General features: G+C 36.7%; 3 protein-coding genes across 7 annotated transcripts in view; all 3 read left to right on the top strand.

The window, feature by feature from the left end:
* The window catches only part of LOC145902895 (uncharacterized), a 63,133-nt gene extending 52,527 nt beyond the window's left edge, over positions 1-10,606 (top strand). The window contains exons 15-25 of one of the 2 annotated variants that reach the window (XM_082991015.1): positions 6,998-7,135; positions 7,198-7,323; positions 7,470-7,629; positions 7,933-8,065; positions 8,304-8,355; positions 8,414-8,506; positions 8,821-8,975; positions 9,171-9,256; positions 9,489-9,610; positions 9,827-9,969; positions 10,237-10,606. In XM_082991015.1, the coding sequence (XP_082847141.1) occupies positions 6,998-7,135; positions 7,198-7,323; positions 7,470-7,629; positions 7,933-8,065; positions 8,304-8,355; positions 8,414-8,506; positions 8,821-8,975; positions 9,171-9,256; positions 9,489-9,610; positions 9,827-9,969; positions 10,237-10,396 (1,368 nt within the window). In that variant the 3' untranslated portion in view covers positions 10,397-10,606. The remainder of the gene's footprint in view (positions 1-6,997; positions 7,136-7,197; positions 7,324-7,469; positions 7,630-7,932; positions 8,066-8,303; positions 8,356-8,413; positions 8,507-8,820; positions 8,976-9,170; positions 9,257-9,488; positions 9,611-9,826; positions 9,970-10,236) is intronic. The other variant, XM_082991019.1, reaches the window with a different exon arrangement.
* On the top strand, positions 931-6,931 carry LOC145912424 (uncharacterized). The gene is made up of 15 exons (XM_082999886.1): positions 931-1,168; positions 3,016-3,158; positions 3,229-3,320; positions 3,489-3,645; positions 3,920-4,054; positions 4,503-4,644; positions 4,745-4,896; positions 4,958-5,049; positions 5,218-5,374; positions 5,625-5,762; positions 5,900-6,041; positions 6,150-6,307; positions 6,371-6,471; positions 6,643-6,793; positions 6,920-6,931. The coding sequence occupies exons 1-15, from the start codon at positions 1,117-1,119 to the stop codon at positions 6,929-6,931; spliced, it is 1,824 nt and encodes a 607-aa protein (XP_082856012.1). The 5' UTR covers positions 931-1,116.
* Positions 10,607-13,299: 2,693 nt separating the features above from the next.
* Positions 13,300-22,991, top strand: LOC145903020 (uncharacterized). Of its 4 annotated transcripts, none has more exons than XM_082991119.1 (27): positions 13,300-13,660; positions 13,724-13,869; positions 13,930-14,000; positions 14,124-14,280; positions 14,533-14,661; positions 15,188-15,242; positions 15,404-15,561; positions 15,625-15,720; positions 15,792-15,883; positions 16,048-16,204; positions 16,494-16,631; positions 16,778-16,913; positions 16,978-17,135; positions 17,205-17,296; positions 17,463-17,613; positions 17,817-17,945; positions 18,098-18,239; positions 18,299-18,456; positions 18,528-18,619; positions 20,087-20,243; positions 20,432-20,569; positions 20,652-20,777; positions 20,999-21,149; positions 21,285-21,423; positions 21,676-21,727; positions 21,797-21,880; positions 22,213-22,991. In XM_082991119.1, exons 1-26 carry the CDS (start codon positions 13,609-13,611, stop codon positions 21,833-21,835), a joined length of 3,111 nt encoding a protein of 1,036 aa, XP_082847245.1. In that variant the 5' UTR covers positions 13,300-13,608; the 3' UTR covers positions 21,836-21,880; positions 22,213-22,991. The 4 variants fall into 4 exon arrangements, 3 of the variants coding, with proteins under 3 accessions (XP_082847245.1, XP_082847239.1, XP_082847256.1); XM_082991113.1 differs by having other exon boundaries at positions 15,101-15,242; XR_014402630.1 differs by lacking the exons at positions 21,676-21,727; positions 21,797-21,880; positions 22,213-22,991 and having other exon boundaries at positions 15,101-15,242; positions 21,033-21,149.
* Positions 22,992-24,334: the final 1,343 nt, after the last annotated feature.

Raw genomic sequence — 24,334 nt, 5'->3', positions numbered from 1 at the left:
AAACGGCATTGAGTACATCCCATTGTTGGTCTTTAAATTACAGAACTGAAATGAAATAGGCCAACAGTATTGTGGATGGTGTTCGCTTGTTAATACTGTTACGAATTTTCTTTCCTTCACGTCACCTTTCACTTTTGTTAGTTATTGTATGTATTTCATTGTTTTCACCTTTCTTGCTGGCACCTTGTAATTTCACTGTTTTCTTTCGTTGTTACCACTTATTTATTATATTGTTTTACGCACGTATATCGCTTTTAAGTCTCTCACTTCACTTTCACCACACTATTTTATTACTTTCGTCTCCCCTCTCCTATTATTTTACGCTCCGCTTATGCCCCGGATGTGCCGCGTGTCGAGAAGGCGCATCCTGATTGGTTGGTGATTGCGGTGTAGCGAAGGATTTCCTTAAATCTAGCGAGTCTTCTTCTGGGCGTCGTGTAGTGAGCATCTCTTTTACGGTGTTGTGGATTATTGAGATCTTGGCCAGTGGCATTTTGTACTGTTTTTATTCGTTTTATGGTTGAACACGACGTCCAATAAGTTAAATCAGCCTGGGTTACTTTGGCTTTGTGGTGAGCCGTTATTGCAGGGTTCTGGGCAATATCAGAATTAGGGAGGCAGTTTTGTGCAAAGTACCGAATTAGGTAGAAGGGTTAATTGGGGGATAACATCGCCACCCAAAAACATCTAACCGCTTAATTACAAAGCTGCCGAAATAATTCCGAAACAATACTAACATCACGGAAACATGAGTAGTGTTTTAACCATTGTATCGCATCTCACTTCACCTCTCTTGTTTAGGTAAGCAAGCACGAAGCTCATTTGCGTTACACCTGACGAGGAAGCAATGGCGTGACAGTAAAAAGCGTGGGTTCGTGCGACTCTCAACTGTCGAGCGAGTGTTGACTGTCACATGCGTTGAAAGCTGACTTTAGGTCCGTGACTAGCGATGTGATTCCTTAAATTTGTGAAGAAACATCCTGTAAGAACAGTTCTATACAAGCATCAACCACAAATAGAACAGCAAGTTCACGTCAGCAGTACACAGAGAAGTGGAAAATCGTTTCTTCATTAAAAAGTGTCCGTCGTTAACGAAACAAACAACTACCAAGGAAAATGGATGTGGAAAGTCAACCAGTGATGGGAGAAAAAGAGTTCGACACAGAAGGTAATTGTTGTTTGGTTTTAGTGAAGTTTAGTTTGTAAAAAGTTTGATTCATTTGCTTACATGAACTGAATGACGTAGTTGGTCCAATTAGATAAATCAATGAGAGCTGCAGACAGGTGTACGCACTGTTTCGACCTGTAAGGTCTCATCAGTGCAGTTGGTGAATGTAGCACTGGGTTAGCTGATTGACTATCAGGCACACATATTTCCACTTTTGAGCGTTGACAAAGACTTTGGCCTGCATAAGCTGTACCTTTTGAACCATGCTCCGCGTCACTCCAAAGGAAACTTCACAGGAAACCAGTGAATTGCAGCTCACTGGTTTAGATCATAATATTGTGCGGTGGGCGTGTGTACGCAATTTCCCACCAAAACAAACACCTACACCACGACGATAAATGAGAGGAATTTCATTGGTGTGTAATAAACTTTCGGTTTTAAGAACGCCGCTTAGACATTTCAGTGTCTAATGGACACGGCATGCAGAGAAACCGATTTATTAAAACAGCACCAAATGTCATAAAACCGCTGCACTACGCTCTTTCTGGTAAACGCAATAGCAGTTGGTTTTGACCAGTGGACTCCAATCAACGTTTGATGAGGCAAAAAAGGTTCTTGCTGACGCTACGATGTTACAGCATCCACAGTGGCAAGCTAAAATTGCACTGACCGTCCGATGTTTCTGAATCCGCAGTTGGCGCAGAACACTACGACGGCAACTGTCAGCTACTTGCATTTGAAACTTTGGCAAGTGCGCAATGAAGCGACGAGGTACAGGTGTATTACACAACGTCGACATGCTTTCGTCTTTAAAACATTACGATTGGATTCAGTTGTTATGCTTTTATGCAACTTGTCACTCGATTATCCACTTCCGGTTGTCCCAGCAACATGGAAGAAAAAGTGTTTGGCGTTATTCATGGGGCCTTACCCATCCATCCTCATCGCCAAGCAGCTAATTACCTCCAAGTTTGTTTAGCATGGATTGCGCTAGCAAGTGGATCTATGAACGAGGCAGTATCTCCTACGTCAGCGAGCCAAAGTGCAACATTACATTGAAGTGCCGTTAAAGGAATACCCACGTCTGTTGAACCATTTCAGTCATGTTAACATTGACATAGTTGGGTCAGTACAGCTATGTCAAGGCAAGATGTATTTATTCACGGTGATATACTGACTCACGTGACGCTGCCCGCTTGTGGAGGGGGTCCTGTGTCACAAACAGTGTGCATCTCAACGTGCAGCGTGCGTTTTTCTTGTGTGTTTTTCGCCCTTGAATGCGGCTTTCGCGTGCTTTCTCTTTATGAGGCGCTCGTAATGAAAGATTGAACTGCCTCAAACAAACGATTACCGGGACATGGTTTCACAAACACTGTGACGAGTTTTACAGAAGATACGCCCACTACAATATGCGTCATTTGCCATCAACTATCGCCTCAAGTGCAAATTCTCGGCTCAAGGCACAACAACAAATAATTGTACGCAAAATAGAAATAAAACCACACATATCCAGCACCCACAATATTACAAAACGTAACTCTCTGTATACACAGCTGATATACAAAACAGTTCCAACTCAACTTTTTTAAGCTACATGCAAAGTTATTCTTTGTGAAATGAATCTTTTGCACTAATTCTAATATTTTTCTAACCATGAAGGAGGCATCGCAAAACTTTAAAATATGCATAGACACAGAAAAGGTCGTAAAAAAGCACTAGTCTGTACTATAATAATCCACTTTAGGCAATGACAAACTGTTGTTTATAACTTAATAATCTTGATAATACATGTATTCCACTTAAACACATGACTTTGCGAATAACACAGTAGTATGCCAACTCGACAGATTACCTGCTGCTTACGGTGGCAAATCACATGGACGACGTCAAACTCACGTTGGAATCAGACAAGGAATCTAACCGCATGGGGGAATCGGCTTTAGACTTTGTTGAAGTGTTGCTTGATATATCGGAAAACGAAACTTGCCAAGTTAGTATCAAAGATACTTGAGGAAGTATTTTGATAGAAAAACGTTATTTGAGCGTACAAGGTTTTACAGGAGGTAGGAGATTTTCTAGCTGAAGGTGGCGCTGTTGATCTCTTTAAAGTTTACTTTGACATTTATTCGGACAAAAGAGCCAAGTTGGAAACGTGAGTTAAAATTTACTTGTTGGTTGATTATAGAGCGTTAAGTTTGTTATGATTTTCTTTTGTTTCGCAATTTATGTTGATGGGTGAAGCTGTCATGCATCATGTGAATGTATTAATGTATCGCAATTGTCTGACATGAAGGTAATTTGATTTAAATTTATTTTGCAGGAAGGACTTGAAAAATGTTCAAAACCTTTTGGATATTTGTTGTGAGTTCGGCGTACATAGTGATAAATTATCTGAAAATATTACAGCCTGTGGAATTGGGTCAAACTTGATCGCCTTCCTAGAAAAGTACAAAGACACTTTTCAACAAAATTCAGAGGCAAGTCTCCTTTTATGTCTCTGAACACACACCAATGGAAACTAAACAATTGATTTTGTAATAGTGAAAAGTCATATTTCACCCAAGTAACAACGACAAAACGAAACAATATTATATTTACACTTTAGCTATGATTGCAATATTTGAAATTGCCTAAAGCTCTCTTTCAGCAACATTGGCATATTGTAGACAACACAACGTAGTATAAACGTAAATCAAGCGTACCTGTTTTGTTACTTCTGGTACTGAGCGATGCTATATTCCTTACTTGCAGACGGAAGGCCAAATCATCTTGTTGTCGGCAATGCTTCTCCATAACATTTCGTTATCAAGCAAAAACAAAAGATTTTTTCAAGACATGAAAGTTGATTTGATAAGTTGGTACGCCATGAACTCGAAAGGTATTATGGTAGGTGTTTGATAACCTTTTTAACACAAAGAGCAACGTGGTACACACGTAAAAAGACACGGTTGAAAATCACTAAGAATGTGAACAGCAAATGATACCATTCCATTTTTTTTAATTTTTTTTAATTTTATCGAGGTACTTTCCTTCATGTGGCAGACTTCCACTTAGTTATTTTACGCTGTTTTGTACACTTTGCAGAAACTGATGATGCCCTTTTCAGGGCGAAATATATTTTTCTGACAAAAATAAAAACATCTTTAAAAGAGTTGTCTGAAAGGTTGACTTAAAAGTTTTACTCAGCTACTACAGATACGGTATCGATCGACAGCCTACCAGGGTGGCTTGGTTCACCGATCCGGTGTTGTTTATTGTTTTTTCATTCCATTTTACGTTTACTCTTTTTGCTGAAGAACACGCGCAATTTGGTTATACGTTTCCCTTTTATCAGATAAATGAAGAAATCAGCTTGTCAGTTTGTTGTACGCTGATCGTGGTCCACACATTTACTGGGGAGATTGCGGAAAATGTTGCAAGTGAAGATGGGTTGTCCACCAACGTTGAAAGTGGGATTAAACCAATTGATGAGAAATGTAACATAAGTGTTCATTGATCTGCTGATAACTGACAAAAAGCCCTGTTAAAATTTACAATAGCGCGATAATTGCTGAATAGAAACAACATTTTTAACAGGTTTTTTAATTTATCTCAAACATTATTTGGATGAAGCCAAACGCGACATGGAAACCGACGAAGAATTTAAACGAATGGGGGAGTCAACTTCAAACCTTTTTGAAGTTTTGTTGAAGTATTACTCGTGGACTCAACGTGTGGACAACATCAAGGTTGGTATTAATCAAGGTTATGTTCGCGATCACCAACGAAATGACATTACTTTTGTGACAGAACGTCGGCGATTATCTGGCGCTAGGTGGCGTTGCAGGTATTATTAAAGTCTACTTTGACATTTATTCAGACGAAAAAGCCAAGTTGGAAACGTAAGCCAAGAATGTTTTGTTGATTATAAAGTGTTATATTTGTTAAGTTTTCGTTTTGTGTTACAAAGTTTGTTGGTGACTGACCCTGTCGTACTTCATGTAACTGTATCGCAATATTTCGTCAAGTTTTCTAAAATAATGAAAAAAATGTTCAGACTTTTATTGCAGGAAAGACTGCGGAAATGTTCAAAAACTTTGTGGTGTTTGTTCGAAGTTCAGCGCATTCAGTGACAAGCTATCTGAAAGGTTTGGCGCTTGTGGAATTCTGTCTAACTTGATCGCCTTCCTAAAAAAGTACAAAAACACTTTTCAACAAAATTTAGAGGCAAGTTTTCTTTTACCTCAATAAGAACAAATTTATTGACAATTAACAAATGATTTGATTACATTGGTCCGGTGGAACGCTTTGTAATGTTTTGTGGTCATGTTCCATACTCAAAATTGCTTAAAGCTCTTTGACAGCAACATTGATAAACTGTTAGGAACAGTAAAAGAACTCACTAAAAATCTGGTGTACTTTAGTTATTACTTGAGTTCTTTGATGGCACTTACCGATGCTTATCACTTACTTGCAGACGGAAGGCAAAATCATCTTTGAATCTGCATCACTTCTTCACAACCTTTCGTTATTAGGCAAAAACAAAATATTTTTTCAAGACAAGGAAGTTGTTGATTTGATAAATTGGTACGCTAGGAACACGAAAGGGATTATGGTAAGTGTTTCATAACCTTATAAACACAAGAGCACGTGATCACGACTGAAAAGCGCGAAAAGATACATCTTCCTTTCCACGTTTATCCTGTTCACTAAAAAGCACGCGCAATTCTGTTATATGTTTCTTTTTGTCAGATCGATGAAGAAAACAGCTTGTCAGTTTGTTGTACGCTTATCCTGGTCCGCACATTTAAAGAGGAGATTGCGGAAAATGTTGCAACTGAAGATGGATTGTCCACCAACGAGGATAATGAGACTGAACCAGTTGATGAAAAATGTAATATAAGTGTTCATTGATCTGCTGATAACTGACGAAAGCCAGTTGGATAAAAATGATAATAAGCGCGTTAATTGTTTATAGAAATAATATTTTTGCGTCTACCAGCTTTCTTATTATACCTGAACGAATATCTGGATGAAGCCAAAGAGGACTTAAAATACGACAAGGAATCTAACGACATGGGGGATTCAGCTACAGAACTACTTGAACTTTTGTCCAAGTACCATGATTCGATGCTAGACAGATACATAAGCTCACGTAAGGTTAGTATTTATGATCCTTGATTTTGCGATTTGGAAAAGATAAACCTAAAATTTGTTATCAAGATTCTACAAAAAGTCGGCGATTACCTGGCGGAAAATGGCGCAGCCGATCTTTTCAAAGTCTACTTTGAAATTTATTCCGACAAAATCGACAAGTTGGAAAAGTTAGATAAGACTTTGTTGTTGCATGGGTCATTGTTTTGTTTAGAAACTTAATATCTGTTTTTACGGTTGATAAAGTTGGGGTGATCTTGCCATAATAACCATGTGACAGCATAGATGCACAACTGTCACAACATTTTGGTTTGTCAATTTTATTGTATACACTTTTACAGCAAAGCCTGGACAAACCTTGAAAAACTTTTGGAAGTGTGTTGGTACTTCACTGATTTGAGTGTCGAACTATCTGAAAAGATTGCAGCTTGTGGAGTTTTGTCAAACATGATTCGTCTATTGGAAAAATACAAGGAAAGCTTTTCACAGAACGTAACGGCAAGTCTTCTTCCAATAATTGTGGTTGCGATTTTATTTTCTACATTCCTTTTCTGTTCAAATGCCTAGGTATGACCCTGTCGGTAGATAATTTAATCCTAAATACATTCTTTTTTTTAGTCAATAAGTTGATATTTGTGAACTTCAAACCGTAGCGCATAATGTAAAGGCAAGAAATATGACGTGCATGTATTCCAGACTGAAGGTCGAATCATCCTCAATGCGGCAAATCTTCTGTACAACTGTTCGATGTCAAGCAACAACAAAATATTTTTTAAGCACATGGAGGCGGATGAATTGATAAGTTGGTACGCCAATAACACGAAAGGAATAAAGGTGAGCGGTTGGCAAATACGAAAACCACTGAAAGCCTTTCTCATCTTTAAAAATACAACAAGATCCCTGGATACGATGATAGGCAGCTGCCAACAGTTTGCATGCTTATCTTGGCCTACACAAAAAACGAAGAAGATAGTAATGACCTCATTGTAACTGATGATGAAATCATATCTTACATCCTGCAAGTAAGACCATAGTTAATGAAATAAAGACACTTCTAGACATATCTTGTAAGGGAGGAGATGTTTTAAATAAAAATAATACTGTGTATAGTTTTTTCAGGATCAAATAAACACTAATAAGGTTAATATTTAGCACATCTTTATTCTAGATTCTGAACAAAGCTTTGCTGAGTAGCAACCACCGCTCCGCAGGTTTTTCTGCGCAAGAGTTAACGTTAGGTTTGACCAAACTCGCCAACAACGATCAGAACAGCTTTAAAATCCTTCAAAGTGGGGTACTCTCAAGTTTAAGGACACTCCTTAACACAGGTAAATTACGCATAACCACGGCCCAAGGTTCAGAAAATATTTTGGTAATCTCGGTGGTAATACGGACAACGATAGTTTGTGTGGGAAATATTGTATCCCTTCTTAGCACAAAATCTTTTCTCCGCAAAGACAACTGTGATGAGAACATTGTATAAGTTGCATGCATCTGGTTTGTGGTTTGTGAATAAAAACAAACGGTCTTTAACTACTCTATTTCTATTGTGAGGTATAAAGTATTTCATATGATTATTTGTGGGAAAAGCATTGTAGTACGTCTTTGCTTAAAATCTTCTCTTCACAAAGACAACTTTGATGAACAAATTGCTGCAGTCAAATGCATCTGGGCTTTATCGTTTGTGGAAGAGAACAAATCCATGATCACTCATGAAAAAGAGTTGATGAAGAAACTGGAGGAACTTACAGGTCACGATTCAAGGTCAGAGTCATTCACAGTTTTTGTGCCCACTTTTGTTGAGCATATTTATTGTTGGGTGCAAAACATCTGGAGTTGTTGAGTCTGAATAGGGAAGCAATATTTATTGATCTTATTGATATTAAGGAACAAAGTTGTTACGTAACGCAGCAAAAGGGTTGTGTTGCTTAAATTTTTTTTTTTTTTAAGAAAAATCGATGTCAATCAAAGAAATGACATTGTAAAATTTTATTTTTTTTAGAGAGCTCCGTAGTTCTGCAAGAAACACATTGTGGGAGTTAAGATTTATTCCGGTAAGTTTTTAGCAAATGTTCAAGTTGAACAATTTAGCAAAGTGTTTGTATTTCTAAGAATAAACGTGATGTCGAACTGTTACTACCAACCACGAAACAGATGCACGTCATGCTCAGCTACAACTGGGACAACCAAAGCACCATTAAAAAGGTAAGGCAGTGGGAAAGGAGCAACATTTTTATCAAACACTGCTATGTCTACAGTTTTTTAATGAGTTAATTTTGAAAGAGAAATTGCTGCTGAAAAATTTCAGCAGGTTTTACATAGAAAACAACAAACATAAAATGAAGGAGAAAAAATTAAATGACCAAAAACTAAACTGATTTTAAAAAAAAATATGGTCGGTTCGATATGGTCGATATAAAAAATATGGTCGGTATAAGATCGATTCAAACTTCTTCGCAAACATTTTAGGATTTTGACTGCTTATGGGTGACGTTGAATTCACTTCATTGATATTTTAGATAAAAGATTGCTTGGAATCAAGTGGTTACAACGTATGGATGGACGAAGATAAAATGAAGGGAGATACATTGGATGCGATGGCTGACGCAGTTGAACGATCATCTGTTGTGTTAATATGCATGTCTCAGAAGTACAAGGATAGTCAGAACTGCAGGTAACTGAATGTTGTCTTGTTGTCTATAAAATGTTGTCAATAGAAAGTGCGCAGTGCGAATTTTGAACAAAGAGCCTCTAGTTTTGTTTAGATCTGTATTTGCCTCATAAATATAATTTAAGGGTTTTGTTGTATGTTTACAAGAATATTTATCTTAGGTTAAAAAAATATCAGTATTCCAATCTTATTGTGCAGATCAGAAGCGTCTTATGCATTTAAAAGACAAAAAGACATTATTCCTCTTAAACTTCAGGAATGTTTCGATGCAAATGGATGGCTGGGTGGGTTGATGTAAAAAAACCAACGAACTAATAAGACGGTCGTTAGTAAATTAAACTTTTCGTCAAAGCTGTTGCAAGTGTTGATTATTGTATATCTAGATCAAGATTAACTACTTTTGTCTTTCATACAGTAGAACTCTATATGTGACAATTTGTATTTGTTTGTAATAATTCATTCAACACACTTCTTACTTTCAACATAAAGATTAATCTGACAGGTTTATTTTTGTAGGGCTTATCGTGGGCACGAAACTGTATTTCAGCTTTTACGACTCGAAAACTTTCGAAGATTCGTTAACAAAGTTGATAAAAGAAATTGGAGATCGCGGCAAAAGTTTAGCTGAAGATGTGGTGGTAAACAATTATAGCACGAACAAAGTATTCAAGTTTTATGATTTTTATAATTCATTCAGGACACGGTTATATTCATTTTGCAAGTGTGATTATTTGTGAAAACAAATATGTTATACATACTGCTTTCTAAAATTTTATGTTGTGTAAGCTTTGCTTTACGCAACCTGTCAAACTAAAAGTGGAAAAAGCAAAATTCAAAGCTGATTTATGTATCAGGATTCTCCAATACTTCCCATTCAAGCAGTCCAAGAACTGGAAGAAGCTCCACCACAAACATCTGAGCCACAAACAAGTCATTCTGTTCAAATCATGAAAAGCGAAGAAGTCCAGCAGTGGGCCAAAGACCTTGGTCTTGAACCGTAAGTCAGCAGTAACGAATTCATCGTGTTTTTGTGGGTGCGTGAAATAATGCGACGAGTAAATATTGCAATAATGTTTCAAGCATTTCTGGCAGCAAAATCTGGCCTCGCAATCGAAAAAGTAAACTCCAAATATCCATATTTCAAAGAACTTTCACTGTTTATTGATTAACTGATCTTTTGGTTTGCCCATTTATACTTCCTATCCTCGGAAATAACACATTTATAGGCGCCGTGTATAACGATGTACAACGCCTCTTGTGACAGGTCTTATTTCAAAAATGTGGATGGCAATGCACTTCTTTTCCTGCATTCGCTTAAGTCGGAGGCACCAGAATTCTTCTATAAACTTATTGGGGAACAACTTCACATCAAATCTGTGAACGAACTGACGATTTTCACCAAAGCACTGGAGAAAATCAACTGATCATTTTCGAAAACTTTAGCCTTTCTAATTTTGTAAATGCTTCAATAATTATTAATTGACTTTTTGGATCCCTGTTTTTGTCTTGTGATTAAATGAACGTTTGTGTATTATATTTAATTATCAAAATTATTTGCTTAAGATTGTTTGCTTGCTCCTGCAAGGATTTGGTAACTATACTATCAACAAACCATAATGTTACGCCACTGGCAACGACCGTGCTAACCCTACAGCAAAACCAATGTAGTGTTTTTAAAATGCTTTTGCTCGCTTTGTAATCTCCTCTCATGACCTTCTATTTTACATACTTGCCACATCAACTGCTTTGTAACAAGAGAAACGTTATCGTGCCTGCCTTGTGTTCCGAAAAACGGCACTTGGTAAGAATAAAATTGTACATATAATTTGGAAGACTATTCGCATTGGGCCATTCTCAACTGTCCAGTGAGTGTTTAACTGCTTTGTGAAGAAATATTCCAATAAGAACAGTTCCATACAAGCAGCAACCACAAATTGAATGACAACTAAGCTACACGAGCTTCTGTTTCACGGGGCGAAAGCGCACAACTTGCCAGGCAACCTTTATATATACGTATAGAGGATCTCTACCACTTTAATCAGACAACGCAGTAATGTTTCATGCAATGGTTTGATTGTTTCAGTTCGATCACAACTGTCGCATAAAGAACATAAAATTCAAAAACTTCGCAGCCCAGGCATTGCAGCCTGTAAACCACACGAACACGCTAAAAATGAATAGTTTTAGTTGGGATTTTAGTCTGCTGTTAGTAGTGATTTAAGTCTTAACAAATGTGTTGAAAGAACGTCTTCTTGCACTAGGTATATAGTGCAAGAAGACATTCTTTCAACACGTGTGGTAAGACACGTCTTACTGGATGTGTTTGTTAAGTCAAATTTTTTGTTGTATCTTTAGGCGTTTGAGAACTTGATTGGGGTTGTCGTGAAACGTACGCAGGCAAAACCCCACGTACGCGAAACCCAAAAGAGAGACATGAGAAAAAGGCGATTAATCCGCTTCGACACAATCTACCGCCATATTACATGCGTCACAATCTTTCGAATCGTATTAATGTAGTTTTACAATTTTGCATAATTACGATTTCAAAATAATATAAAAACAACAAAAGCGTACGTTAGCGAAAATATTTGGATGCACAGTGCTTTTCAACCTGTGATAACAACCGCACTGGTGTGGATATGAAAATCTTTTGTGTTTGGAAACTTCCTGTATTTTTATTTTCTATCTCGCTGAACCATAATACCTGCAGCGTTGTTTCATGCAACCAAAAGCTACACAAACCTTGAGAGAAATGTTTCTAGAATATTGGAACGTGCGACCTTCTTAGGCCGTCGTCATAATTTTTTAAGCTGCTTTGACAGTGTTCTCTAAAATTATTGACATTACTTTTGTAAAAATGCAGCAGGTAATAACAAAAACGTGATTAGTTTATATCTGTGGAAATATTCTTTTTGTAAGTCAAACATTCCACCCTTTTCAGTGCTACTTTCAAGCCAACAGCTTGTTTTTTGAAAGGAATTTGAGACAAAGGGAAAGGGCACATATACCGATATATAACAGTGGTTGCTGTGATTACGATACTTAACAACGATACTTAGAATTTACAAAAAAATGAGATTATGTGAAGCAAACATTGAAAAATTTAACGAATAAAAAACGAATTCAAATCTTCTCCGTTTGGGAACTATTTTGACGCTAAAGACTCCTACTTCAACACCGATTATTTATGTACACTCATCAGGTTACATCCCACCGAACTGATGACTTTACACGGGGCCTCAGATAAAATAAGCGCTTTTCGAGGCTTTTGTATGTTTTAACTCGCTTGTGTGGCCTTGTGTTGTTGAGCTGAATGCAAATAAACCTCATACTATTCAAAGGTTCAAATTATACTGTTGTCTTCTTGTATTCGAAAGAAGCATGCACAAATTGAGACTGCTCATAACCGAGAACAAGCGGGATGTTTAGGGAAAACCACTAATTACATTCCTATACAATCAACGTTGGAATGTTGCACAGGGTGCGACAACGACAAGAACGGGGCACGAAAAATGTCACACTTCAGTGATCACAACATGTACAACTTTCTATTTTTCATTTCGTTGTTTCATGGAGATTTAATGTTGTGTTGGTGGCAAAAACATAGCTGACCAATTGTGATAAATCTTTGCGTATTTTGACGGCATGTGTTAACTTCTAAGTGCCCTGCTCTTGTTGCACTGGGTTTGAATCCATTTTACTTGTCAACTTTTCTCTCATTTTCATCTTTCCATGCCTTGTATTCTGGTTCACTGCACACAATATTTAGAGAAATAAATAGAAAAGTGTGATTTATAAATTTCGTCTCAAAGTCAGTCTTATACAACCTTGCTAAGTATTTGTTGCGTTTACGGTATTTATTCATAGCCTGTAGTTTAGTTTCTATTGAAAGTTGGAACGTTAATCTATGTGGCAAGAATGATGGCGTTATAACAGTTTCATTCGACCGTTGTGTGTTCTGTGTTGATATTTTGGCCAAGTGTTGCATTTATAATTTGCTTCGAACATTATAATTACAACAAGTTTCTTCGTTTTCGAAAATGATTACACACTAACAGTTGGAAGTTCTACATGAAAGCTTTATGGGTGCAACGAAATCCAACCGAAGTTGCGTATTGTCAGGATAAACAACACCATTGACAAAGAGAAAGCTGTACTGAGCTTTGTTACGTCACAGCGTTTTGAAGCGAGAAGATTCCCTTGTTCGCCTGTGAATTGCGAGCTGAAACAAAATACTTGACTTCTTTGTCGTAACTTATTCGTTTACATGCCTACAGTCGCGCGTTCTATTTGAGAAAACCATAGTGTGTTGTAGTTTGATGAAATGGGTTTAAGAGAGAAGGACACAGAAGGTCACCTGGTAGTTTGCAAAAGTATATCTTAACCATCAAATACACCCGTAGCTCAGTTGGTAAAGTGTTAAGTTTAAACCTCACCGAAAGCTTGTTTCTTTACATCTCGATCCGACTTTCGGGGAAAAAGTGCCTGATTGGCGTATTGATACTTAACATTGTGTAAAAGCAAATGTCAACAACTACTGACATCAATTAAGCACTCCATACCAGAAGTTCATTAAAAAAGCGGTGAATAGTTGGTATATATCAATAAAAGTTTTAAGAATCATTTATGGAATAAAATGGATGAGGATGGCGAGCCTGCTTCGAAAACACAAAATTTTGAGAGCAAAGGTAAGTAGAACAATTTCTTTTAAAACTCACTTTCGAAACTTACTTTAAATGTTGACTTCACAGATTACCTCAAACCATTGGCAAATTACATGGATGCAGCCAAGCGTGACTTGGAATCTGACATGGAACATAACCGCATGGGGACATCGGCTTTAACATTTGTTCATACCTTGCTTAATATAGGAGATTCGGAGAACAGCACACACCACGTTAGTATTATACTGACTTGCTGGAAAACATTTGTAAAGAAAAACAATATTTTGTGTAAGGTTTTACAGGATGTTGGAGATTTTCTGGCAGAAGGTGGCGCTGCCGATCTTTTTAAAGTCTACTTGGAAACGTGAGCTAGAATTTACTTGTTGTTTTCATTATTAGGTTTTATGTTCGTTGATGTTGTATTAATATATTACACTATTTCGTCAAGTTGTCTGACGTGAAGGTATGTTTAAAAATGTTTTTTCAGAAAAGATAGGAAAAATGCTGAAAACCTTTTGAGAATTTGTTGGATTTTCACCCGTTTTAGTAACAAGCTGTCTGAAAAGATTGCAGCTTGTGGAATTCTATACAACTTGTTTACCTTCCTAGAAAAGTACAAAGACACTTTTCAACAAAATTTAGAGGCAATTCATCTTTTTCGTCATTAAAACCATGTTTAATAACACTTAACAAATGATTGCATTACTTATGCCCTGTCGAATGCTTTGTGATATTGAGTAGTCATTTTACTATGACGACTATGTGAAGAAATCTCTTTTTTGCTATTGTTGCTTGCAATGGCACAAAGTTCTTTTTGCGCAACATTGATATATTGTAACTAACTATCGTTTGATTTCCGGGGTCTGAAACTGACCGATGCTTTTTCTTACTTGCAGACGGAAGGCTATATCATCAGGTTGTCGGTAGCACTTCTCTTCAACATGTCGTTCAACAACAAAAATGTTTTGCAAGACGTGAATGTTGATTTGTTAAGTTGGTACGCCATGAACACGAAAGGGATTTTGGTAAGTGTTTGGTAACCTCATAAGCACAAGAGAAACGTGGTTAAAACTTAAATGTCACGGTTTGCAACAGAGGTCGATCTGCAACCTTTTTTAAGCCGTAGGCAAAACTAAAATCTGCTATGTATTTGTGGACTGTATAATTTTCCACTCACAAGATCGTTCTTTTTACGGTTTCTGATGTTGTCTGGACTAAAAAATGATGGGCATTTTTTGTTCAGTATTAATTTATATAAAAATATTATTTGACGAAACAAATAGTCACTGTAATAATTAAAGAGGCTGGGACCTGAATGCACATGTGGCACGCTGGCAGTAGTTTGAAAAATCCTACTTTTAAGGCACGAAGAAGGTGAATAGCATAATATATCATTTTCTTTCTCCATAAACCCTGTTGTTAAAGCAACAAAGATTATTTGTTTGTATGTTCCCTTTTGGTCAGATATCTGAACTCGCACGGTTGTCAGTTTGCTGTACGTTGATTGTGGTCAACACATTTAAAGAGGAAATTAATGAAATTGTTGTAAAGGATGAAGGAGGGTCCACGAACATTGGAATGGAGACCGAATTACTGAATAAAAAATGTAATATAAAAACTACATTTACTTTCCATTTAAAAACATGAAATACGTCATGTGGGAGCAAACTTGATAAACACGTTGATAATGTATAAAAAGCTGTTACGGAAAAACTGAAACAATGACGTGTTTATTGCCGAATAATAGTGAAGGTTTACTTCTACCAGGTTTCCTATTTTACCTGAAATATTACTTGGATGAAGTGAAGCGTGACGTGGAAAATAACCAGGAACAAAAATTATTGGGAGGGTCAATCCGAAATATTGCTAATGCATTGTGGAAGAAATTATGGTGGAATAAACCTGTAAACAGAAGCTCGATTAATGTTGGTATTAATGAGTTCATGTGCACAATCACCAGATTATAAATGTATTTGTTTAATATCAAGGAGTTTAAAAGTTTTCGGGCGTCGATTTCAGCCCTTTCTGAAGTCTTGTGTAGGTATTTCGAATGTGCTAAAGATGAGAACAGGAGCTCACTGAAGGTGTGTATTGGTCAGGGTCAAGTACGCCATCACCAACTTATATACCATATTTTTCTGAAATGATTTTCCAGAAAGTCGGGGATTACCTGGCAGAAGGAGGCGCTGTCGATATTTTTAAAGTCTACTTTGATATTTATTTGGACGAAAAAGAGAAGTTGGAAATGTGAGCTAAAATTTACTTTGGTTTGCTATGTTCGTTAAAGATTTTATTAAATTACATAATTTGTGTTGGTAGGTATCCTGTCGTAGCATCATATTACTGTGTTAATGTATCACAATATAAAGTTTTCTGACGTGAGGGTAATTCCCATGAATGTTTTATTGCAGGAAAGAAGGGAAAAATGTTGAAATCCTTATATATGCTTGTTTAAAGTTCAGCGCAGTAAGTGAAAAGTTATCTGACAAGATTGCAGCTTGCGGAATTCTTTCAAACATGATCGCCTTCCTAGAAAAGTACAAAGACTGTTCTCAACAAGATTTCGAGGCAAGTCTACTTCTACGTCACTAAATACTCATTCAGGGACACAAAACAAATGAATTCAATATTACCGAATGCTTGTAAAAAAAGTCATATTTTGTTCAATCAACGACGAAACAAAACAATTAAATCGTGCACTGTCGTTTTGCAATATTTGCAATTCCTCAAAACTTTTTTTTAGCAAAAGTGGTATATTGTAACTGACTTAACAAAACACAGAATTGATTTACCTGTACTTTAATTATCACTTGAGCTCCTGATCTACCACTGACCGATGTCTTTCCCTTCCTTGCAGGCGGAAGGCAAAATCATGTTGGCGTCCGCATTTTTTCTCTACCAATTTTCGTTACCAAGCAACAACAAAAGACATTTCCAAGACATGAGCATGGTTGATTTGCTAAGTTGGTACGTCAGGAACACGAAAGGGATTAAGGTGAGTGTTTCATAACTTTATTAACACAAAAACAACGTCACGACATAAAAGCGCGAATAAGTTATCTCTTCCATTCCACGTTGATCCAGTTCACTGAAGAACATGTGCCCGTTTGTTAACATCGGTTATACGTTTCTTTTTGTCAGATAAATGAAAACTTAAGCTTGTCAGTTTGTTGTACGCTTATCCTGGTCCACACATTTAAAGAGGAGATTGCAGAAAATGTTGCAACTGAAGATGGATTGTCCAACAACGTAGAAAGTGAAACTATTAATGAAAAAGGTAAGTTTTCATAAATCTGCTAAAAAATTACGATACCGAATCGAAATCATTTTTCGTCTACCAGGTTTCCTATTTTATCTCAAGCATTATTTGGATGAAGCCAAGCTTGACTTGGAATCCGACAAGGAACATAAACGCATGGGGAAGTCGTGTTTAAACCTTCTTGAAGTTTTGTTGAAGTATTTCGAATATGCTAAAGACGAGAACAACAGCTCTCTAAAGGTTTGTATTGATCAGGGTCAAGTACGCCATCACCAACTTATTAAAAAAAATTCTGAAATGATTATGCAGAAAGTCGGGGATTACCTGGCGCTAGGTGGCGCTGTTGATCTTTTCACAGTCTTCTTTGGCATTTATTCGGACGAAAAAGCGAAGTTGGAAAAGTGAGCTAGAATTTACTTGTTGGTTTGCTATGTTCGTTAAAGATTTTATTACATTACATAATTTGTGTTGGTAGGTATCCTGTAGTAGCATCATATTACTGTGTTAATGTATCACAGTATAAAGTTTTTTGACGTGAGGGTAATTCCCATGAATGTTTTATTGCAGGAAAGAAGAGAGAAATGTTCAACTCCTTTTAAATGTTTGTTTAAAGTTCAGGGCAGCTAGTGAAAAGTTATCTGACAAGATTGCAGCTTGTGGAAATTTGTTGATCGCATTCCTGGAAAAGTATAAAGATACTTTTAAACAAAATTTAGAGGCAAGTTATCTTTTACGTCACAAAATACTTATTTATGGACACATGATAAATATTTCTACACTTCGTTAATGCCCAACTCTTTACAATAGTGAAAAATCATTCTCCATTTAAAAAAAAACATCGGAGATAAGCAATTAGATCTTGTTACTGTTAGTATAATTGCAATATTTGCAGGTTACAATAACTATTTTGTTTACTTGCAGACGGAAGGCGATATCATCAGGTTGTCGGCAACACTTCTCTACAACATGTCGTTAAACAACAAAAATGTTTTCCAAGACGTGAATGTCGATTTGCTAAGTTGGTATGCTATGAACACGAAAGGGATCATGGTAAGTGTTTCATAGCCTTATAAACACAAGAGCAACGTGGTTAAAACTTAAATGTTACGATTTGAAACAGAGGTCTACAACCTTTTCTAAGCCGTGGGCAAAACTGAAATCTGCTATGTATTACATTTCATTAATACGTTTCATCTTGTCAGATCAATGATAGTTTCAGCTTGTCAGTGTGTTGTATTCTTATCCTGGTCCACACATTTGACGGAGAAATTATTACAAATGTTTCAACTGATGAAGGATTTTCCACGAGGATGGAAGAGAATACTGAACCAATTCATAAACAATGTTATATCAATTCTGATTATTTGTTCAATGCCGAATCGAAATCATTTTTCGTCTACTAGGTTTCCTATTTTATCTCAAGCATTTTTTGGATGAAGCCAAGCGTGACATGGAAACCGACAAGGAACATAAACGCATGGGGGAGTCATGTTTAACCCTTCTTCAAATTTTGTTGATGTATTACTCCTGGACTCAACGTGTGAACAGCAGCTCACTGAAGGTGTGTATTGGTCAGGGTCAAGTACGCCATCACCAACTTATAAACCATATTTTTCTGAAATGATTTTCCAGAAAGTCGGGGATTATTTGGCGCTAAATGGCGCTGCCGATCTTTTTAAAGTGTACCTTGACGTTTATTCGGACGAAAAAGCGAATTTCGAAACGTGAGCTAGAATTTACTTGTTGTTTTCATTATTAGGTGTCATATTGCTATACATGCTGCCAGGCAGAGTAATTCTTTGAGGAAATGTTCTTCTGCCAAAAAATTATGAGATTTCTTCATTATGACCACAACGTTTTGTCTACCATTCGGCGAGACTTCCTCATGCGTTATGTAACGACAATATATCATGTGCATAAAACACCTACAACGCAAAAAAAACATAGTTTACATTGGCACCGCTTGTATCGTCACGTGACCAGGTGTGCAATGGGGCGCGACAATTACAACAAGTTGTTGTAAACCGCAGGAAAATAAAAGCATTTTTTCTTTATATTAACGCAATAGTTGTTCTTATGAATGTGGAACGTTTCCAGAAATAGACGTTACGTATGGTCGTCAAACCTCTGCAGGACCCAGACCTAGTAAAAAGTCAACTCGGTGGCCGAGTTTGGTGTCGTGTTTCTCCAGTCCTTGGCAGTTATTCACTGCAACATCGCGGCGATGCTCTTTTAATCGAGTCTGTAACGCTGTTCCGGTTTCACCCATATGTGCTCCATCGCAATCTTTACACGGAATCAAATAAACAACGCCCTTGGATTGGGCTGTAACCTTTCCGATAGGGTACGATACTATCCTGCCCAGTGTTTTATTTGGCTTGCTGTGGACTGCAATGCCATAGTCCAGCAACATAAACTTTGTTGTTCCTGTTAAAAAATGGAACGTTTTGCAAAACGATATGGTCGTTAGTTGGCGCTGTTTATTGTGGCCTTATCCCGGGCTTCCTTCTCAACATCCACGACGGATACAAATTCTTTTGTGGTGCATTCGTAATGAAGTTTACCTCTTAGTCTTCCGAGACAGTCCAACCCAAGGAAGTGGCGTATTTGATTTCGTGCTAGGATTGCTGTAGGGTATATATATCGGTGAAACCGGAACAACATTCCAGACTCGGTTAAAAGAGCATCGACGCGAGCGAATATTGGCCAAGTACAGCGCTGACAAAACACGCTGCCACTCTCGGCCACCAAGTTGACTTCCACGAGATCCGAGTTCTGTAGAGGTATAACGACCATACGAAAAGTCTAGTTCTGGAAGCATTCTATTGTGTTAATGACAAAAAGAAATGCTTTTATTTTCCTGCAGTTGACAACAACTTGTTGCAATTGTCGCGCCCCATTGCACACCTGGTCACGTGACGATACAAGCGGTGCCAATGTTATCTATTCCCCTTTTCTTGTGTTTTTCTTACGCTTTTCTTTCGGTTTTAGTTTTTTATGTACATGATATGTTGTTGTAACATAACCCTGAGGAAAAAAAACTAAGTGTTATTTTTGTTGAAAATATTCTTTTAATTAACAAGTTTGTGTGGTTAGTCCTGTCGTACTTTGAACTGCATGCGACTGTGTAAACATGTCATAAAGTTAAAATTTCTGTTGTTGAAGTCATTTTTTGAAATTTTTCATTGCAGAAAAGATTGGAAATATGTTCACGACATTTTGTCTGTTTGTTTGAACTACACTGATAAAAGTGTCCAACTATCTGAAAAGATTGCAGCTTGTGGAATTTTGTCAAACATGATTGCTCTACTGGAAAAATATAAGGAAAGCTTTTCACAAAATTTGGAGGCAAGTTTTTTAAAGAATTGTGATTGCTATTTATTTTTGTACATGCTTTTTCTGTTCAAATACCTAGGAGTGACTCTGTTCGGTAGTCAATTTAGTCGTATTCACACATTATTTATTCAGTCAATACGCTAATTTGTGTAAACTTGAAACTCATGCAACGGCAAGAGACTGAAGGTCAAATTTTGCAGACTGAAGGTAAAATCATCCTCAATGTGGCATATCTCCTGTGCATCTGTTCGATGTCAAGCAACAACAAAGTATTTTTCAAGCACTTGAAGGCGGTTGAATTGATAAGTTGGTACGCCAAGAACACCAGAGGAATAAAGGTGAGCGGTTGGCAAATACAAAACAATAAAAGTAAATTAAACCACCCCAAAACCTTTCTTTGCGCGATACACATTTGACTAGTTTGCTGGAAACGATGATAGGCTGCTGCCAACACTTTGCATGCTTATCTTGGCCCACACAAAAAGTGATGAAGATAGAAATGACCTCATTGAAACTGATGACGAAATCATATCTTACATCCTTCAGGTAAATCCACTTTATGTAATGTATAAAGACAATTTTAGGACATATGAGTTAGGACACGTTGCTTTTCAAGGTCATGTAAGTCATGTGTCTTAAAATAGTGATATACGTCAAAGTATATCATTGAAAAGTGCACATAGGGTGTTTTTTATTACAGACCACAACTTATGCCCAGCACCAATAACAAAATTAAACATTACGCATATATGTCGTTTTATTGGCAGAACCTAAATGAAGCTTTGCTGAATTGCTCGGCAGGTTTTACTGCATATGAGTTGACAATTGGTTTGACAAAACTTGCCAAGAACGACCAGAATAGCTCTAAAATTCTTCTAAGTGGGGTACTCACAAATCTGAAGAAACTCATAAACGAAGGTAAATTTACAGCTAATAGTGCAACTTAACGCGCTCAAAAGATGTAATAATTTCTGTTGTGAGAAAGTGATTGCATTTTACAAAGACTTAGGGAAGTATTGCAGTCGTTCTTTGCATAACTTTTTTTCCAAATAGGAGAAATTACAGAACAAATTGCAGCAGTTGAATGCATTCATGCTCTATCGTTTTTGGAAAAAAATAAAGTCATGATCATTGCCGACACCGAGATGATGAAGAAACTAGAGGAACTTTCCTCTCAAGATCACTTCTCAAGGTTAGAGAAATATACACAATCGAGCACATATCGCCAACAAGCCCATGTCGCAGTTTCTTCTGCACCAAAACATACAAAATTATGCAAAATATTTAATTAGTAGTGTTTTCAGATTTTTAAAAGCCACTATTCAACCTTAATTTATTTTGTCAACTGGTTTCGCTAAAAGATCATTATGTAAGTTACATATATATTGAAATCAGATTGTTATCAAGAAAGAAGTGTTGTTCAACAATTTCTACTTTTTTTTAGAGAGCTTCGTAGCAGTGCATCAAAGACATTGTTAGGGTTGAAGCATAAATCAGTAAGTTGGTGTATTTGTAAAATAACTAACATTTTTAGCCAAATGTGGTTTATTTATACAATTTATTAGAAACAATTAGAACCGCAGTCAACCAATGAAGAGAAGTAAGTTATGCTCAGCGACAACTGGGACCGCCTAAGCATCGTCAAACAGGTAAAAATAATCGCAGTTTTACGCTTCCACAGTTTTCCTGTCGGGTTGAGAGTTTCTTTAAATCAAGCAAATTAAACCAAACGCGAAGTTCAATAGTTACTGGTGCACTATTTTGGACAGGCTGACTGTTCGAAAACTTTGCATGAACTTACGCGAGGTTCATCTTCATGCAGCAGTTGATGAAAAGAGTACACCAGTAACTACTAAAAGTGTTAAATATAGTAACTAAGAAACTGCTGCTGTTCAACTGCATAAAAACAGTAACACGCAGAGAATACAATGTGCACTTTAGCCTAACTAGTGTTTTTGTCATGTTCATTGTTAATTTTCAGTGACTCATTCAAACGTGAAATATGAAGTGGTGGCGGAACATGCACATTTCCTATGACTTTGGATGCAAATTCATTCCGTTTGTCACCGTACATATGTCATCTTAAACAAAAAATGTTCAAATCTTTCAAAGAATTTATTTTGTTTTGTCCTAAATTTAAATTTTCCTGTCTATAATAATTCACCAAAAAACACAAACTGATTTTGGTTTGCTTTTTGGGACACTTTCAATGTTGTTGTTGTTGTTGTTTTTAACACATATGTTTTAGCACATTGTATTTGCATAAAATATTTTGCAATGTCGTAGATGAAATTCTATGGCGGAATGGCGAAAACAGTCGGTGCTCGGTGTTTAACATTAAAAGGTCCTTACAAACTAATTTTGCTTTTAAACCATTAAACTGTCTTTTAACATACCTAAAAAATTAGAGTTTTTTTAAAGCAATTTTTTAGTCACCAAATTGGTAACAATTTAAATGACTACAGGAGGAAACTCCACAATCAAATTGTAATTTCAAAAGGTCCACCCCATAAAACATGGGGCTTAAATTTGATTTTATTACGTGTGTGCATTGTAAATATAGAAATGTTTGTTTCACATAGATCCCCAACTGACAACTTCAATTGGTCTTGTGACTGTGGCACTAAAAATGTTTTTATTTAATTTCGTGCAGGAATGTAGTCCGGATGTTAAGTATACGTAAGTCTGGTTTGATTTCAATCCTAGCCTTCTGTTTGCTCTTGCTTTATCCTTGGTGTTTTTGAAACTGATGATGTTGTCTAGGCCAAATATATATATTCTTTTAGTAGTAGCTTGGACGATTGCGCAGTAATGTAGAGCAGTCATAGTGAACACTTTTTGTATTGTAAGTATTTCGCAGAACAGCTTTTGTCAGACCAGCAGCACGAAAACATTAAGTAGAAAATACCATGAAGCTGGGGTAACCAACCTTGTAAGGCGGTTTGCAAATGGTTTCATGAGAAGAAATTTGAACTTGACAAGAAATTTCTTAGGGTTTTCGTTTTGCTACTGCAGAACATGTTTTTTCTTGGGGTTTGTTTATCGGATCGTGTTTCAAACAATAATGCTTTCTGTCTTTAAATACAATTGATATCGATTGCGGTACGATATTGGAATCAGATTCAAATGGCATGAAATGCAATGTCATGCAAATAAGAAGTATTAGTATATATATTGTCGTCGTTTCAGAAACTGTCGCGCGAATTTATCTGCTGGTTGGATACCCCCTGTTATAATTAGGAAAGAAAATTGTAACTAAAACTTGTGGCTGTATTTGTAGGTAACGTTAAACAAAAACTAGCAGCTACAACATGCATGTGGAGTTCGTCGTTTGTACCACAAAACAGAGCCTGTATTGTGGCCAAAGAAGCAATTATCTAGAGGCTAGAGGAGTTAACTGTAGATGACAACAAGTATGCTATTGTTATTCATGTTTACAGTTGGTTGAAAATGAAAATTAATTTGCTCAACAAACAATGCGATATGACGTATTTTTCTTTCTGGTTTTGCCGACATAACAAAAATAACATCGTTTCATTAATGTTATTTAGAGAACTTTGCAAAATATAGCGCACGGCGCCTTATTTCAACTTACACGTTCTGATGCCCATATTGCTTTGGAAAACTGAAACGTATGTTGTTTGGTCAATTAGTTAACTTGTTTGATTTTTTAAACTACTCACGGGAAAACGAAAAACTTGCATCGAAGTAAGTTGACCTACATCGCATTCAAATATATCTGCTACAAAAAGCTTTACAAATGCTGTATCGGGAAAGCGGGACAACCGTAAAGTCGATTAAAACCCCAGTGCATGTGGTTAAAAGTGCTTCTTGCTATCCGTCTCGATTTGGTGATCGAGAGAATATTAAATCAAATGCTTCACTATAATTAACAACGAAAGCAAATCCAAATCCAGCCGTTTGGATGATTTTTAGCAAATTTATTATATGCTATCATTCAATGTGTAATGGCCATTATTTTTGTCAGCTAAATCGGGAGTAGCTTTTATGTTTTATTCAATATTAAACCATTAGACCCAAACAGGCCAATGTAATCCAACAAACATTCTGTCACAATCAAACGCAGATAAAGGAGCTCTTAG

The sequence above is a fragment of the Ascidia mentula genome, chromosome 1 (genome assembly GCF_947561715.1).
Source record: "Ascidia mentula chromosome 1, kaAscMent1.1, whole genome shotgun sequence".
Classification (NCBI taxonomy): Eukaryota; Metazoa; Chordata; class Ascidiacea; order Phlebobranchia; family Ascidiidae; genus Ascidia; species Ascidia mentula.
Note: the sequence above shows the minus strand (reverse complement) of the source record. Positions and strands in the feature narration are given on the sequence as shown.